This window comes from Piliocolobus tephrosceles, chromosome 1, assembly GCF_002776525.5.
Source record: "Piliocolobus tephrosceles isolate RC106 chromosome 1, ASM277652v3, whole genome shotgun sequence".
In the NCBI taxonomy this organism is placed as follows: domain Eukaryota; kingdom Metazoa; phylum Chordata; class Mammalia; order Primates; family Cercopithecidae; genus Piliocolobus; species Piliocolobus tephrosceles.
The window spans coordinates 61,168,391-61,187,185 of record NC_045434.1 but is presented as its reverse complement, the minus strand read 5'-3'; the positions used below and the strand labels follow the sequence as shown (position 1 = coordinate 61,187,185).

At 50.7% G+C, this 18,795-nt stretch overlaps 1 protein-coding gene across 1 annotated transcript in view; it reads left to right on the top strand.

Moving 5' to 3' along the window:
- Window positions 1–18,795, top strand: part of PLEKHA6 (pleckstrin homology domain containing A6) — a 158,168-nt gene that overhangs the window by 9,728 nt on the left and 129,645 nt on the right. Inside the window, exon 3 of the mRNA XM_023186989.1 lies at window positions 545–602. Within this exon, the coding sequence (XP_023042757.1) occupies window positions 545–602 (58 nt within the window). The remainder of the gene's footprint in view (window positions 1–544; window positions 603–18,795) is intronic.

The window sequence follows — 18,795 nt, the reverse complement described above, 5'->3', positions numbered from 1 at the left end:
AGGTCCATGGTGTCCTGTCCAGAAGCAGCAGAGCCTGACGGCCATAACACTGGCCTGGGATTTGGAAACTTGAGTCTTACTCAGATCTTGGGTGTTAATGATCTGTGAAGAGTTCCTGGGGCAAGTGACCTGCCCTTCTGGTTAGATGATCCTGAGGACACTTCCGGGGAAGCGTCTGTATGTTCACGGTTGTATCCAGGGGCTGGCACAGGGCCTGGTGCACAGTAGATGCTCAGCAAAGATTTGTTGAATGAATGAGTGTGTCCTACCAGGCAATGATCCATTCGGTCACTTCATTGCTCATTGATGGCGAACATCCCGTCCACTCCCATGTGTCTCATTATTTGCTGGGAATCTCACTGCTAGAAATCATGGACAAAAAAGGATGGAATGGTTGGTTTCAACTCGACTGGCTTATCTTTGGATTTTCCTGACTGTTCAGGCAGCCATCCCTCCTAAGTGCAGGTGGGGTTTGTGGGAAGAGAGGAAGAGAAGAGAGGTTGATCCCAGGGTATCTCATTCTGGTGATTTTGCTTCCTCGCAGGTTTGCCCAAGGGCTGGGAAGTGGATTCCACCCAGGAAGGAGCTGTGTATTTCATCAAGTGAGTAAGACGCAGTTTCCTTTCTGATGTCGCTGTTGGTTCTGCTTTCATCCTTCTCAGGAGGAGAGATGGTTAAAGTGTCTGGTTTTTCACTGAGGGCCCTGCTGGGTCTGTGACTGGCTAGTAGGTGCCGAGGCTCCTGAGAGCTGAGATAGAGATGGGAACGTATGTATCAGTGTGTCTGTTTATGTTGGCCTGGGTAGTAACCAGTGTCAGTCCTGGTAAGTTTCCTGGGGTGGGGTGGGTGGAGTTTTGGTCTGGGCTGTACTGGTGGGAAGGAAATGGCTCAACGAAGTAGAGGAATGAGGCTGTTCTAGACACACAGGCAGAGGTTCAGAGGCGGGAGATGGAGCCGTGGGGCAGGATGCGGAGCCAGTGGGAAGGGAAGGAGTCCATGGGGTGTACGAAGGAGGACACCAGACTGGTGGTGGCAAGGCCAGCTCCGGTCACTCTCGCTCTTGTGGACAGGGGCACCTGCGATTCTGGGGGTGGTTTGTGTGGGTGGAGATGCTCTATTTTCCTCCTAGGAGTTGGTTAGGCCCCTCTGTGGGCTGGGGAGCCTTTATTTCCTGCCGTGGCTAAAGGTGTGCCTTGGGAAGTTGCCCTGGACTTAACGTTGGAAGCAGAAGACACAGCTCTTGGCTGGGGTGGTGCATGAGCTATCCAGTTGAACTCACTTCTTTCTGTCTTGGCCTGGGTCTCTCCATCTCCCAGACAGGCTGGGAGCTGGTTTCATTCACAAGGGTGAGGCTCAGCGTGCCCAGACCTGTGGGCCTCACCCTCTGGTCTGGCCTCAGATTCTGCAGGGATGGTGAAGTGCCTCTGCCCAGCTGCCTGGGGCAATGGCACCACCAGAGGGAGCCCCAGTCTAGCCAGGGGAGGAAGGACCCTTGCCTCATCCCCTTTCCCTCCCTCTCCGCTTTGAAATCCTCATCCGTGTGTACTAGGAGGGGTTATCTTTCCATCCCCCACCGCCAAGATCTGCCAGCACTTAGATCTGCCATCATCTACCACCTACATCAGCTTAGCTGCTAACCTATTCTTTTTTTTTTTTTTTTTTTTTTAAGACAGAGTCTCACTCTGTCACCCAGGCTGGAGTGCAGTGGCGTGATCTCAGTTCACTGCAATTTCCACCTCCCAGGTTCAAGCGATTCTCGTGCCTCTGCCTCCTGAGTAGCTGGGACTACAGGTGCCCGCCACCACACCTAGGTAATTTCTGTATTTTTGGTTGAGATGGGGTTTTGCCATGTTGGCCAGGCTGGTCTCGAACTCCTGGTCTCCAGGGATCCATCCACCTTGGCCTCCCAAAGTGCTGGGATTACAGGTGTGAGCCACCATGCCTGGGCCTGTTAACCATATTCTTAAAGCAAGAGCAAATTTTTGTTTTTTTTCTTTTCTTTTTCTTTTTCCTCCTCTTCCTCCTCCTCCTTCTTCCTTTCAAAGTATCTGTTCTGGAAATTATTCTAATATCACATGACAGTTATAGGCTGAGCTTTTCCTAACTTTGGACCCACATGCTTCTTGCTTCAAGTAAGAATTGTGAATTGTTTCTTCTTTTCTCCCTCTTGCAGATACCATCTTCATATTCCTTTCTGTACATGGCTCTAGAGACTATTCATTAAACACTTTCACGTGTATTGCGGCATCTCACCAGTCCCTAGAAACGTACCCGTCTACCTCTCTGACCTTGCGTCCCATGACTCGCCGGCTGTGCTCCCATCTTTCCTTCCCTCCATCATGTCAAAACCATTCCCACCTCAGAGCCTTGGCACTTGCTGCTCCCCCTGCCTGGGAGCACTCTCCTCCCATTGACACACCCGGTTCCAACTTCTGGATTAGCCCCAATGTCACCTCCTCAGAGAGGCCATGCCTGACTGCTCCGCCTGAATTCCCCCACCCCTCCACACTTACTTTTCTTCACAGCACTGGGCACTACCTGAAACATGTTTGTGTATGTATGTGTTTGGTTATATATTGCTGGCCCCCTCTGCTGCATAGTCCTGGGAGCAGATTCTGGCTATTGTGTTTTTCACTCCCTCCTAGAACCTTTCTGGTGCATGATAGGAATCCAGTATTTCCTGAAATGAATTCATGCATGAAAAACATTGGGAGATAAACAACAGAGGCATAATTGATTTCTGCTTCAGCTACCAGCCCAGAGCTTTCTTCTGAGCGCCCCCAATTTAATGTGTCCAGACTTGAAGTCATTGCTTCTCTGCACCGGTTCCACCTTTTCTAGAAATACCACCAAAGCAGAACCCTCAGAGATCTGCTCAACCTTTCCCTCTCTCACACCTCCCCCACAGGTCCTGTCAATTCTCCTCCCAATTATCTCTCAACCCATCCACTTCTCATCATCCCTCTAGCCATGGCCTGAGTTCAGACCCACGTGGACTCTCACTTCCATTATTGTAGAAGCTTCCCAACTGATCTTCCTGCCTCCGGGCCATAATGCTGCAAGAGTGCTTTCCTCTAGAATTCAAATTTGGTCATATCATTCTCCATTAAAACCTTTGCATGTTTCCTATCACTTACAGGATAAAATCTAAATTCCTTATCTGGGCACATAAAGGGCGTCATAGTCTCGCTCCCGCCCCCCTTCCCAGCCTCACCTCCCACACTCCCCAGCTGGCTCTTTAGCCCTCTCCTCTAGCCCTACCAAATCCCTTGTGGTTCCCTCAACATCCACTTCCCTTCCATGCATCTGGGCCTTTGTAGGCGCCAATCTCTCCTCACATGGCTTGTGCCCACCTGAGAACATTGTTCTTCCTTCAAGCCCTGCCCATGACGTCACTTCTTCAGCGATGTGTCCGTGTATTGTAGTTATTTGCTTATACTTGTATCATTTTCCACTAGATTAGTAACTCTCCAACTGGAGCATGTATCATGATCACTGGAGGGTTTGTTGGAGCACAGATGGCTGGGCCCTACCCCTAGAGTTTTGGATTCAGAAGGTCTAGAATTTGCATTTCCAACACATTCTCAGGTTATGCTGCCGCAGCTGCTCTGGGGCCCATACTTTGAGACCCAGTAGCCTAGACTGAAAACTCATCAAGGGCAGGGGCAACACAGGGGGGCCGTAAAGTCCGGAGACACAGGCTATATTGTTTAATTATCAACCAGCCATGAATTCTGTGTTCACATACATTTGCAGACCTGGTGTTCATTCTGTATATCATAGCAGCAGCTGCCACTCTAGGAGCTAAGTGCTTTATGACATTATCTCATTTACTCCTCACTGCACCTTTATGAGGAGGTCCTATCATCCTGGATTTAGCAAATAATGGGAAAACTGTTTCTTCGTATGTGTTACTCAATGTTACAAAGCTTGTATTAATAGAAAGCAAGCGGGGAGGCAGCCTCATGTGTGCTTGATTTCACATCTTAGCATGATGGCACGGCTGCTACCCAGCATCCTTGGCGCCTTGCTTGGACAAAGGAAGTGCTCAGTAAGTTCCTGCTGAATGAGTGAGTGAATGAATGAACGACTGACTCACTGTTCTTTCCTATTTTCACAGTTCCCACAAAGGTTTATGACATTTGGTTGGTGGATGAGTTAGAAACTCGAACGATTTCAGACATGGATTCCAAGTAATAATAAAACCCAGACAACTGGAGGAGCTATTTTGTTTCTTTTAGTGTGGATGAGGGAGGGAAATTTCAATGAGCAAATATTGACATTTGCCCTGGAGCAGAGAAGTATGTTAATTGTGTGTCAACAAGCTCTTTCTTTCAGGGTATTTAGGAAGTGACTCTCATAGTATCCACAACAGACGTATCTCTTGAGTGTGCCTGTCGTTTTAAAGGTGTCATTTACTGGGAAGAGCGGTGGGAGGAGGAGAGAACAGGGGAAAGGTTAAAACGTGGGAGAAACGCACTGCAAGCCTGTATGCACTTACCGCAAGAATCCACAAGAGGGCTCCAGAGCACACATGATGGCCCCACAAGGCTTTCAGGGGTTTGCTCACAGAGTGTCTCCCCAGGCTGATGGCGTCTTCTCGGAGGTGACAGGGCCACCTTTCCCATCCCCTGCCACATCCCAGCCATAGTGGGTCTGGTAGCTGTCTTTCTGATGCTTAAAGATCTAGCTATGTAACACCCATTTCTGCCCAACAGGAAGTCTTCCCCTGCCCCCTTGTCTCCTTCCCCCCCACCCCCCCATCCTCCGTTCCGGCTGAAGCCGTGACACTTGCCAGTTATGCAGTTATGTCCCCAAGGGTGCCTCTCTTCTTCCCCAAGGTTGACAGGGAGGAAGACGTGGCAGGACGCTTTCTGCAGAGCTACACCCCTGATGACCCAGTTCCCAAGCTGGGCCCCTGCGGCTCCTCCACTGAGGGAACCCCACCCAGCCGTTGGTCTTCCTTGTTCTGTTCTGGACGCTTCCTCCAGGAAGGTGCGGGAATGTGCAGGCGCCTAGGCAGTCCACCCACGGCCCTGGCGCGCCTACGGGCTGCTCGGCGCTCCTTGAGGGGTTGTGGGGAGGCAGAAATCAGAAGCCCAGATCTCTGCCCCGCGTGCTCCAGGCTGGGTGGTGAGACCCCGGTGAGCCTCCAAGGCTGTGCTGGGTCTTTGGGATTCATCAGTACAGACCCCAACCCGAACTGCGAGACCCCGGAGGAGGAGGGGCCCTGGGAGGAGCGGTAGAGCCACCAAGAGTGGTTCTGTTGTCTCCAGAAGGCAGACAGGACAGAACACAGGAGTCCTGGGGCAGCAGTTCTGATATAGTGACCCCACTAGCTCTAGGCTTAGAAAGGCAGATAACACCCCAGAACAGGAAAGAAGGAAGCGGCCAAGGAGAAGAGGTAGTGAATGTGCTGGGCTTCAAAGAAGCCCATTGGCAGGTGAGGAAAACAGGCTCCATAGTCAAGTAATTTTTTCAAAGTCACTGAGTTACTCAGGGATGGAGCTGGGCTTCCAAGTCACACAGGTCATAGTTAGCCAGACATGGTGGCTCACACCTGTAGTCCCAGCTATTCAGTAGGCTGAGGCAGGAGGACTGCTTGAGCCTGGGAGATGGAGACCAGTCTGGGTAACAGAGCAAGACTCTGTCTCTGAAACAAATTAAAAAATTAGCTGCATGTGGCGGTGTGCACCTGTAGTACCAGCTACTTGGGAGGCTGAGGAGGAAGGATTGCTAAAGCCCGGGTAGAGGCGGAGGCTGCAGTGAGCTGGTTCATCCCATGGAGCTCCCTTTCCTACCCAGTTGGCATGTTCTGTGAGGAAGAGAGGCCCGTGTGGATGCGGTTCCACTGAATGGGCAGTGAGCCAGTCAAGTTAGCGGTCACCAAGACTGTACGGTAGGGAGTGGGGATGGCACCACAAAGGTGGGGAGGACCCCTGTGTTTGGAGACCATGAGTAGGTGCCTGGGAAGCTTGGACTTGATCCTCTGAGCAATGGGGCCAAAGATTGTAGAGCAGAGGAGAGATGGGATCGCAGAGGTGCTTTCTGTGGAATCCTCCCTGCCTCACACCGCCTCATGCCTTCCCCACTGGAGTTGTTTAGGTGAGGCTTGCCTCTCCTCTTCTGGGCTCGCAGAGCAAGAACTTAGATTTAGCAAAAGGAATTTATTATCTCTGGTCCATCCGCCTCACCTGTTCTTGCTGCAACTTTAAGATCTTCATGCTACCACATCTCTTCCACCTTAATCCCCCAGATAAAGGCACGCACCCAACACCGACCCTCCCTTTGGCTTCTCATGCCCCCGAAGCTACTCAGATCCCCCAGAAACATTCACATGTCTGGCTCAGGCTTCTCGAAGGATCCGTGGGACTCGTCTGCGGCCCTTGCCCTCTACCTGCCAGAGAGGAAACCTGCCCAGCAGGCCCATCTGTTGGTCGCCTGCCTTTTCCAGCTGCCTGAGGATTGTGGGGTCTGGGTCTGGGGTCTCTAGCCCCCTCCCCGGCCTCCCTCTGGGATGCTGTAATCTCTTGCCCCAACTCCCCTTTCCTCCATTGGCTCTGCCCAGGGTCAGAGACCCCCAAGAACCCCTCATCTTGGCTAAATGAAAGCAGACTCTCCCCCTGCCTGCACCTGGCAGCCTTGCCAAGTCCTGGAGAGCCAGGGCAGGTGAGTTGGGCTTGATCGGTCCTGCCTGGCACCGGGCCCTCATCCACAACTTGTCTACCCCTTCAGCAGAGCAGCTTTCCTATAGCCAACGCAGGGCTGGCCTGGCATCTTAGCTGGGCAGGGGAACAATGGGAGGTGACCAAGGGTCCCCCTCCTCAAGAGTGCTGCCGAGCTGCGTCTGCTGCCCTAACCCCAGATTCCCGGCTCCAGCCTGGCCTGCCCTGGGGTGGGAAAGACAGTCCCTTCAGTAGCTCTCTAGGTCCCTGCCTTCCTCGAACACTGTGGTGTGCGTGAGTGGGGTGTGGAGCCACTGCCCCCACCCCAACCAGCCAGGCTTCTTCCTCCCGGGCCCTGGGAGGGAAGTCTGCGCTCCTGTTCCTTCCTTTGCACATTCCTTTACAGATAAGGGCTTCAGTTGGTAAAAAATGATATATGTGCTTAGATCACACTAAGGGAGACCCACTTGTATTGGAGTGGAGAGGCTTAATTTTTTAATCAAGTTGTTCTAATAATAAACAAAAAATGCAATTATCATGTGAGTGGGGCCTTGCAGAGGCACTTTCTCTAGCTCCTGCTTCTTTTTTTTTTTTTTTTTGAGACGGAGTCTCGCTCTGTCGCCCAGGCTGGAGTGCAGTGGCCGGATCTTGGCTCACTGCAAGCTCTGCCTCCCGGGTTTACGCCATTCTTGTGCCTCAGCCTCCCCAGTAGCTGGGACTACAGGCGCCCGCCACCTCGCCCGGCTAGTTTTTTGTATTTTTTAGTAGAGACGGGGTTTCACTGTGTTAGCCAGGATGGTCTCGATTTCCTGACCTCGTGATCCGCCCGTCTCGGCCTCCCAAAGTGCTGGGATTACAGGCTTGAGCCACCGCGCCCGGCCTAGCTCCTGCTTTTTGACAGATTTCTCTATTCAGAAGTGACCCAGAAGCTCATCTGGTTCAGTCCCCAGTTTCCAGGTTTAAGGGGCAGGTGGGACTGAGACCAGTGAGCCTGCCTGGAGGTTTAGGTGGGAATCTTTTGTTTTTTTTTTCCATCTTTCTGATCCTGTTTATGAAATCAGTGTTTTTATTATACTTGCCCATTGTCACAGAGAATCTGTGGATAGAGGGAAACCGAGAGAGATGTGGATCGAGGGAAACTGAGGCAGAAAGCAATCTTTGTCTAAGCAGAAACAGGGCTATAACCCTATCATCTGAAGTCCTTCCTTCTGCCTCTGACTCTGAATAATACAGAACCCGGGTACCCCGTAGCTTGGCTAGCTGATAACCCTTGTTCAGGGTTATCAGAGACCAATTTGGGCTGAGGGCTAGGAGAAGATCCTGGCATCTCATAGTGGCCCCCAACCCTCTCCAAGTGTTATTTCTCTAAATTCTCCATATTGAGGTGGGGGCGGGGGATGGGGAGGCCCCAGGGCCCCAGCCAAGCCCTCCTGACACCTAGAGACATGCCCCAGAGCTGAAAGGTGATCACCAGGCTGGCTGGGTGAGGTCCCACACATGATTCCAAGCCCCTGGGCAGTTTCTGGTTCCCTGCAGTCTCTTGTGGGGGACTCTAAAAATGCAGCTCACCCAGATGGTGGCCCTACTCTCCTTTGGGGGGCAGCCTTGTCCTGGTGGTGGAAGGCCCAGGAGGCTGTGCTGAGCCACCCCATCCTCTCCCTGGCAGGCAGGCTGCGTGGCTGGTTAGCAGCTTGTCGCTGGTGTGGATGGAGTTAAACCTTTTCGGGGACTATTTACTCCTGATCCTAAGTGACAGCTTGGGGAGGGAGAGTCACGTGGTCCTGAAATCCCCAGGGGAGCCGATGGAGCATGCCCACAGCTGCCTGTGCCTGGGAAAGATGCTGGATCCTGCAGTCACCACAACAGCATCCTCTCCCTGCGCCAGGGACCTGCCAGCCGGAGAGATGACTGATTAGATCAGATTAGATCCGGAGCCCCGCGCTGCAGAAGGGGGCCCCAGGGGCGGGGGAGGAGGACCCCAGCTGGCCTGAGCTGGGGGGAGGGGTGCCTTGGGGCTCGCAGAGGTAGAGCTTTCCAGCGCGGGGATCACACCTCAGAAGCCGGTGAGTCTGTTTTCATGCATCACATAGATGAGGTGGGAGGAGGAAGGCTGGGCTTTGGTCAGGGCTGGCAGCTGCCTGTCTGCCGCGTGAGCCTGGGCTGCTTGCACTGCGGTGCACTGGCTTCCCCATCCCTCATCCTTGGCAGCCTTACTTGGGGATCATGGATGCTGAGAATGCTAATTATAACCCTCCCTGTGCCCCCACCCCCACCTCCAGAGTCCCTGTCAGGGCTGATGCTGTTTAAATTGATTACATTTGAATTGCATCTCCTGGATGAGGGCAGCGTTGGGGCTGGCAGCTTCCTAGGGTCCAGCAGGGTTCCCCAAGCAGGCTAGCACAGAGAGGCCAGCCCACTCTCTCTTTAATCCTGCCAACAGGAAGGAGAGATGGAGGGGGTCCAGGGTCAGGCTCAGGTCAGCCCCAGGGGCTCACCTTCCTCAGGGTGGGGAGGGGTCAGGGTGTGTATCATTCTTATGGGTCAGAGGTTGGGTCGATGAATGACAGAGGCTCTTGGATTCCAATTTCTAGGAGGCATCTGATCTCTGGGGGTCTCAGATTTAGTGAGCAGCTCCTGAAGGAGCTGGAGCCTGGTATGTGGTGGAGGGGGGCAGGGAATGAGGGGATGACGTTTATAATGATGGGACCGGGCTGCAGCCAGCTGAGAGCCTCGAGGTATTGTGTGAGGAGTCTGGGGAAAGGAGGACAGTTGGGGAACTGGCCAGAGAAGGGTAAGGAGGGCTACAGTGGAAGGGGAGGGAAGTGGGGCGAGACAGGAAAGTGGTGGGGGCCGGGGAGAAGAAGGGAGAAGAAGGGAGAAGAGGCTCCTGGGAAATGCTCTTTGAGACAACATGCCAGCCAGGGCAGGGACGGGGGGGCTGTGGAGCCTGGGAGAGCAGAGATGGAGAACCGGGATAGAGGGAGAGCCATCCCTGGGGCACAGGAGTGGGGAGGGAGAGCTGCAGGAGGGTGGAAGTTGGTGGGGAGGAGGCTGGAGCTCAGAGCTGGTGTCAGAGGAGGTTGCAGACTTCAGGGATTGGAGGCTCTTCCCAAAGCCCTGTAAACCCTTTACCCCCAATCTGATCACTTGAGTGGTGCACTCTGCTGAGGGTCTCGTGCATGGTGGGGCAGGGTCCTTGCTGGCAGGTATCTGCCTGAGCCCGCTGTCTGGACAGGTGCGGGGGCACTGTGGGCACCTGCCCTACAAATATCCCAAATCCTGTCTTCCAGGCCACCCTGGAAGAGTATGAAACTGGGGAGGGCTCCTGTGGCTAGGACAGTTCAGTCACCAGGTTTCACCCCCGAGCAGCTGCATTTTAGCTTCAGCAGGACAGGAGCAGACCCTGCTGGTGGGTGGAGGGGAGGTGGGAGCGGCTAGGCTCGGGCCTGTCTCCAGGTTGGGGTGGCAGCAGGGGCGGAGGGCTCCTCGCCTGGCACTGCCACTGGGCTTTCCTTATGGAAACAAGCGGGTTTCTGTGTCTCCACACAAGGGCGCAGAGTGCCGAGCCACAGATATGAATTATTAAAAGTCCTTGGTTTTCCAATCAGTGGCGAGGTGATAAATATGTTAGCACTGGTGTGTAATTAATCCTGGCGGGCTGCTGCACATAGGCTGCAGACAATGGGGGTCCCCCCCTTTTTTTTTTTTGCTGGACTAGGCTTCTTTTCCTCCTTCCTAGGAAGGTGATGGTGCAGGACGCATTACACAGATAATTACTTTGAATGTGTCTGCCTGGATTATTGAGTTGGATTATTCCTGCTTGTAAATGAAATAATTACTGATCCCCCAGTCAGTGAGGGAGGCAGCCACCTTGGCTCCTGGGCTGACATCAAAGCCCCCACTTTGCCCAGGCCCAGCCTGCAGGCTTGGGCTCACAGAGTGAGCTCTCTTGGTCCAGGGGACTGGCCTAGGCCAGAGTGAAGAAGCCGCAACAGCAGATGGGAACATGGTGTCAACTGGGGCTGAACAGGCTGCGGTTCTGTTCTCTGAGCCAATTGCCTCATCGTCTTCCTCACAGCCTGTTGTGAATTTGCTGAGGTCATTGGCACTGGTCTTGGCGCACCAGTGGGTGCACCATGGGCCCCCCCAGAGGAAGGTTGGAACTGGGCCTCACAAGAGAGCTGCAGGATTTGCACTCCCCTGAGTTCTGGGGTGAGGCAAAGGGGCTCTGGAAGCCAGGGCTTAATGAGGGGACTTTAGCAGGCCAGTCTCCAACCGCTTAAAGCACATTCAGAGAGGAAAAAACGACTGTATTTTGGGAGACATTTAGAGTAAGTGGGAGCAGAAGGAACAGAAGTTGAGGGTGGGCTGAGTGGAAGCCTTCTCTCGGCCATCTCTCTGTTCAGGGGGCTCCTGCTCAGCACCCACAGCCTTCAGACGCCCCTCAGAGACTATCTAGTCCAGACTCCCTCCACATACAGATGAGCCTTCCTCAGCCTCCCTGACAGAAGCAGCAGCCTCACTTGCATAATTTCAGCGACAGGGAGCTCATTACCTCACAAGGCAGCTTCCTCTGTGGTTGGAACATTCTTCTATGTTGAATCAAAATCTGCTGACTTCTAAGTTCCACCCTCTGGTTCTGATTCTTTTTTTTTTTTTTGGTTCTGATTCTTTGAAGCTGTGCAGAACAAGTCACCTCTCTCTTTTACATGGTGATACAAATAGTTTTCTTTTGATTGAAATAGTATATAAGAGTCAGTGTGTGGATGTGCTGTGTTTTACATGAACATTTCTGTACTGGACATTTAAGTTGTTACCTTATTTTCCTTTTACAGATAGCACAGGAGGAACATTTTTGTTTGTAAGGCTCTTTCTGTGCTTCGGGTGACTTAGGATAAATTCCAAGGCATTGAATTAATATGATGAAGGGTATACATTAAAAGAATTATTATTCTGTGAGTATAAAAGCAATATATTGTCATTTAGAAATGTAGGAAAACCTAAAGAAAAGTTAAGAATTACCCATAGATTTGATATATAATTTTAATTTTGGTATATTTGTACTTTTATGAATTCACGCATGAATATATGTCTAGATTTATCATCACAATACGTATACATATCATTAAAATCTTGGCCCAGATGTGTATTATTGTCAGTTAAATGTAAAGCATTTTTTCATATTATTAAATATTATTTTACAGCATTATTATTATTATTATTATTATTATTATTATTATTATTAGAGACAGGGCCTTGTTCTGTTGTCCAGGCTAGAGTGCTGTGGTGCAGTCTCTGCCCACTGCAGTCTCAACCTCCTGGGCTCAAGCGATCCTCCTACCTCGGTCTCCCAAGTGGCTGGTCTACAGGTGCATGTCACCATACCTGGCTAATTTTATGTATTTTTGGTAGAGACAGGGTTTCTCCATGTTGGCCAGGCTGGTCTTGAACTCCTGGGCTCAAGTGATCCACCCATATCTGCCTCCCAAAGTGCTGGGATTACAGGCGTGAACCACCACCTCTGGCCTTTACAACATCATTTTAAAGTGGCTGCCTCATATTCATCACATATCTTTTCAGTTTATTTGTTGATTTAACCCCTATGTTAAACTAGGTATTTCCAATTTTCTACTTTTATAAACAAGGCTACAATGAACATATAAGTATTTGAATCTTCACACTTATCAATAATTTTTTCCCTTAGGTTGCATTTCTAGAAGTGAAATTGCTACATTATTAAAATATTTTGCCAAAGTCCTTGTTCAAAAGCACTAATTTACATTCCCAGCAGCTGTGTCTGAGAATTGATTTTGTGTGTGTGTGTGTGTGTGTGTGTGTGCCATGAGCATCAACATTGAGTATTACAATCTTTTTCATGGTTTTCATGTATTGTTTCAATCCATTTGTTTGATTGGGAGTGAGACATACAATTTTTAAAAAGAGACTTATCAAATGTCACATTGTCCGTATTAATAGCAATGCAATATATAATATGTCCATGTAATAAACATATTTGTGTGTTTGAGTCTTTGGCTTTTCTTAAAAGGCAGTGTGTGCAGAGTCATTAAGATCACAGTTGGCCGGGCATAGTGGCTCACGCCTGTAATCCCAGCACTTCGGGAGGCTGAAGGGGGTGGATCACTTGAAGCCAGGAGTTTGAGACCAGCTTGGTCAACATGGTGAAACGCTGTCTACTAAAAATACAAAAATTAGCTAGGTGGGGTGGTGGGTTCCTGTAATCCCACCTACTCGGGAGGCTGAGGCAAGAGAATGGATTGAACCTGGGAGCGGAGGTTGCAGTGAGCTGAGATCGTGCCACTGTACTCCAGCCTGGGTGGCAGAGCAAGACTCTGTCTCAAAACAAACAAACAAACAAACAAACAAACAAAACATAGTTATGGGGTCAAACTCAGGTTGAATCTGGAATCTACCATTTACCAGTAATATGATACTAACAGTGGCTTTACTGCTCTGTGCCTCAGTTTCTCCATTTGTAAAATGAAGATAATGCTTCTTGTGAAGATAAATGAGGTTACATATGCAAAGCACATAGAATCTTGCTGAGCAGAATAAGTGACAAATGTGTTTGTTATTATTACCTTGTTGATTTGCATGAGAAACATAGATATCTGAAGATAGATATCATCATCTATCTCCCTCCAAGCCCTCCCAAGTCTCCTTGTTCAAGGCTAAGTGCCCGTGTTCCTCCAAAGACCCTCAAGTTTTTTCTTGAGCTTTCCTGGGGCCCCCACATGAACTGTGGCCTCACTGGCACAGAATGTGGTGAGGTGGCCACACACATGCCCAGGGCAGCCACTTCCTCCAGGAGAATCCCCTGGAATAGTACACTTGCTGGGGGCTTCCTCTGGCAGGTGCATGGATGAAGGGAGTTGGGCCTCTAGTGTCTCCTGGCTTACAGGATACTCCACTGGAGCTGGTACTCCTGCAGCCCCGTCCACGCCCCTGCATGGCCACGTGCACATTCTGTCTTGGATTTCTTCCTTGTCAAATCTACCCAGCATTTCTCATTCCCATGAGACCTCTTTGCACTTTCAAAAGTAGCACAAGCTGATCTGATAAACTAATTATGATCCATGTGTTAGCTCCTGCTGTGGTCGTGGAGAGAAGGCTCATCTGGAATTTGAAGACATAGGTTCAAATCCTGGCCCAAGGCCGGGCGCGGTGGCTCAACCCTGTAATCCCAGCACTTTGGGAGGCTGAGACGGGCGGATCACGAGGTCAGGAGATCGAGACCATCCTGGCTAACCCGGTGAAACCCCGTCTCTACTAAAAAATACAAAAAACTAGCCTGGCGAGGTGGCGGGCGCCTGTAGTCCCAGCTACTCAGGAGGCTGAGGCAGGAGAATGGCGTGAACCCGGGAGGCAGAGCTTGCAGTGAGCTGAGATCCAGCCACTGCACTCCAGCCTGGGCGACAGAGCAAGACTCCGTCTCAAAAAAAAAAAAAAAAAAAAAAAAACCAAAACAAAAACAAAAACAAATCCTGGCCCAAGTAGTAGCCATATGATTTGCAGAAGTTACTTAATCCTTCTGAGCTTTCACTTCTTAGCCTGAGAACTGGAGTTTGTATCACTATCACCTACCTAGCTGATACGTAGGTGAGTAATATACATGGAAGTGCTTTGTAAACTGAGAATAATCACACAAATGTCAGTTACTGAACATCATGTTTCAGAAGGCAAGGCTTTAACTCAAATACCAGACAGGTGCTGAGGTGGATTGGTGGGAAATGTGTTTAGGGTAGCTGGTATTCAGGGATACTGTCAATGCCTCCCAGGTCACCCACTTAGTCTCTGTAGAGGATTGATCCTTAATGCGTGAATTCAGGAAATAGAGCTGGAGGTGCCAGTGCTGCTCTGATAAACATGCATCAGTGCTGAGGCTTCAGGGTAGCTGGTCCACACTGGTTTCACCTATGACTTCCTCCGGTTAGTTGGAGCTCCACTTCTGCAGTGAGACAGCCTAGGGCCCTCCTTAAGGAGGAGGTGAGGTCCCTCCTTAGCTCTGACGTCATCATGTCCACCCAGTCTGGCTCATCATGACTTGAGAAGAACAGGCATCTATAATTGCAGGTGCCAATTTGCTTTTAATTAGCCAAATGCTTGCAATTAGCCTCTTAAATTCTACCTAGCCTCAGGTGGTGCGGTCATTGTTCTGGTTTTGCTTGGTTCCTGGGATCACATGAGCAGCAATGGGCTATCCAGGGACTGGATCCAGGCTATCCAGTAATCCTGCTAACGTCACTTGAAACTGGGGCTGTCTCACTGGGGATTTGAAGGGGATGGGAGCAGGGAAGAAAAACCTGCTTTGGTCGGGTGGTGCGGGTGGGAGTGTGGTGATAGAGGCGTAGTGCTGAGAACTGTTCGAATGACAAGTGAGGTCTAGAACCCAGGTTTCCTCCTCCTAACCCAATGCTCTTCCCCTTCTGAGCCTCAGTATCTTCATCTCTAAAATGGGAATAATAATTCCCGCCCTGCCCTCATCACCAAGGATCAAATGAGTTAGCGTAGGAAGTAGGTATGAATATGAAGCAATGTGACCTGAAAGTCCACGATCACATCAAATGTGAAAGCTCTTTAAAGTTCTCCATATGCTCCCGGTGCTCCTGGCCACTTCTTCTTGGACTCTGACCTTCTCAATCACTTCTCTACTGTCCAGTAATTCATGACTCCATTGTCATCTAATCCTGCCAACTCTCCCCCCAACTATGAGTGATTAGAGGGCAGTATTTAGCACACAGTAGGTGCTCAACAAATGTTGGTTGGATATATGAAGCTTTGGATGGGAGGGTTAGGCCCAAGGAGCGGGCACAGAGAAACACTCATGAGAAAGCCTTGGATGGGGGCAGTGGTGGGGAATTTATTCCCTGTTCTCCTCAGTCTTGCCTCTCACTCCTCTGTACTTCTTCAAGGCAAGAGATGGCCTGATTTGTCTTATTGGTATCTGTGATGTTTCACACAGAGCCAGGCACAAAATGGTTAGTAACTGCTTTTTGATTGGCTGAGTGAATGAGACAGGGTGATGTGGTAGAGACAGCATGGAATTAAGTGGTGAGTAGAACTTGGGAACCTGGTCCTACCATTTTCTTTGGGTACATACTTACTGCATGTTCTTTATGTACCAGGCAGGTACTAGGTTGCAAAAATGAATTTTTATTTTGATTTATTTATTTTTGAGATGGGGTCTCACTCTGTCCCCCAGGCTGGAATGCAGTGGCACAATCATAGTTCACTGTAGTCTCGACCTCCTAGGCTCATGCAGTCCTCCCACCTCAGCCTCCTGAGTAGCTGGGACCACAGGCGTGCACCACCACACCTGGCTAATTATTTTATTTTTCATACAGACTGAGTCTCACTTTGTTGCCCAGGCTGGTCTTAAACTCCTGGGCTCAAGTGATCCTCCTGCCTCGGCCTCCCGCCTCCCAAAGTATTGGGACTACAGGCGTGAGCCACTGTGCCCGGTCAGAAATAAAGTTTTAAACTCACAGTCTTGTAAGGGAGCAGATGAGTGAACAAACGACCATGCTGTATATGATAGAGACATATGCTACACATGTTGGAGGCCAAAAAAGAAAAGGGTAGGCTCTCCTAGGGGGTTCCCCAAGGCAGGAACCTTAAGCCGGGTCTCAGCTTGGGAAAATTACTTAACTTCTTTGGGTCTCTGTTTCCTAAGCTATTCTGTTAGGAGACTGAAGTCTTCTCAGAGGTGAGGATGAAATGAAATAAAATAATATGAAGAAAATGTCTGGCATTGGATAGTCCTTTTTTTCTTTTTTTCTTTCTTTCTTGCTCTATGGCCCAGGCTAGAGTGCAGTGGTGCAATCTTGGCTCACTGTAAGCTCTGTCTCCTGGGTTCAAGCAATTCTCCTGCCTCAGCCTCCTGAGTAGCTGGGATTACAAGGCACATGCCACCATGCCAGGCTAATTTTTGTATTTTTAGTAGAGATGGGGTTTCACCATGTTGGCCAGGCTGGTCTCGAACTCCTGGCCTCAAGTGATCTGCCTGCCTTGGCCTTGGAAGTGCTGGGATTACAGGTGTGAGCCACCACACCCAGACTAAATAATTTTTTTTTCTTTTTTTTGAGACGGAGTCTCGCTCTGTCACCCAGGCTGGAGTGCAGTAGCGAGATCTCAGCTCACTGCAACCTCCACCTCCCAGGTTCAAGCGATTCTCCTGCCTCAGCCTCCTGAGTAGCTGGAATTACAGATGTGCACCACCACGCCTGCTGATTTTTGTATTTTTAGCAGAGATGAGTTTTCACCATGTCAGGCATGGTGAAACTTAAGCCGGGCGCGGTGGCTCAAGCCTGTAATCCCAGCACTTTGGGAGGCCGAGACGGGTGGATCACGAGGTCATGAGATCGAGACCATCCTGGCTAACACGGTGAAACCCCGTCTCTACTAAAAAATACAAAAAACTAGCCGGGCGAGATGGCGGGCGCCTGTAATCCCAGCTACTCGGGAGGCTGAGGCAGGAGAATGGCGTAAACCCGGGAGGCGGAGCTTGCAGTGAGCCGAGATTGCGCCACTGCACTCCAGCCTGGGTGACAGAGCGAGACTCCGTCTCAAAAAAAAAAAAAAAAAAAAAAAAAAAATTCAAAATGTCACCTTGAAACCAGGACGGGGATTGGTTGGTGGGGGGAGCTTGGGGAGGGCAGGAGCTGAAGGAATTCTGAAGGAATTCTGGCCCCTACACAGCCTCACCCTCTCTTTGCTGGCTAGTGCCCATTCAGCCTTGAGTAAGTCCCTCACCTTCTGTAAGTCTCAGGCTCTATCTGTGAAGTGAGGATAATATGCTTGTTGTATGGCTCAGTTGAGAAATTTCACACAAGTCACCTACAACATGCTAGGCACATAGTAAGTACTAGAAAATATTAGCTCTTCCTTATGATTTTTGCCAACATATTTCACAGAGAGACCACATCTGCACGCTGACACACGTGTGTTGCATGTGTGTGGACTCCCAGATATGCTCAGGAAGGGCGGAGGGTGAAAGGGCCTGGGGTTAGGCTGAGTGACAGCTGGCTGCTGCTCAGTCTGAGAAGCCTTCCTGGAGATAAGGCGACTGGAACTCTGTAGAGAAGGTGGGAGGGGTCAGGTTCAGCTTGGGTGATGCAACTGGGGAGGACGGCTTGTGGTTCATGCCCAAGTTGGGGGAGCCTGCTTCATGGGAAACATGTCAAAGGGAAAGGTGGCCCCTGACAGCAGGAACTTAGTTATCTCAGGCACGTAGGCCACCTTCCCCCCACACCCCACTCCCCCTGCCAGTCCTGCCAGCAGCATCCCAGCTGCTTGGTAGCCCGGCTGGTCCCCTGACCTTCCTAAGCAAGGCAGCCTGGCGGCCATGCTGGGTTGCCGTGGTAACTGGCGGCCTCCCAGCTGGGTTGCCCGGGTAACCGGTTAGCTGGCGTTCGGAGAGGAGGGTGGTGAGCTGGGGGAAGTCAGCCTCAAAAGAGGCAGAGAAGGACAAGGGCTGGACAAGGAGGAAGACAGATCCCAGATGCCCCCAGCACAACCCTCTCCTCTCTCCCTCATGGGACTGGGAAAGCCAGAAAAAGGCAGGTAGGAAAGAATGTTGTGCTGTTTCCGATCCTTTGTGTGTATGTTTTGCAGTGTGAATCATCTTGGCCCTCATGGGACGTTTAGGGGATTTGACAAGGCGGCTCAGGAGCTAACCCTGGCAGTGATAAAACCAGGGGCCATCCAAACCAATACGTCACTCCTGGTCCTTCCCCCATCCCCCATCTCCCAGACAAATTTACCTCTTTGAGCTTTGGTTTCCTCATCTGTAAAATGGAGGGGACTTGGGCCTCCAGGGCCTATGTTTGGGGGCTGTGCCTGGCACTGTCAGCAGTGGGTTTCCTTCTTCTCCTTCCATAGTGATTTTTGATTCGGTGGCTGCTTTCCAGCCTGTGAACAGCTTGCACCAGAGGCCAACCCTGCTCTGAGCCCAGCCTTGCAGAGGGGATGGTGGTGGGATGGCTAGAATTCTTGAGAAATTAGAGACATGGCTCTTACCTCAAGGAGTTTACTAGCTCACTCTGCTGAGGGCAGATAGCAAGTTACACAGGTGGAAACATCTGCAAGAGCAAGAAAGGTTTTTTGTTTGTTT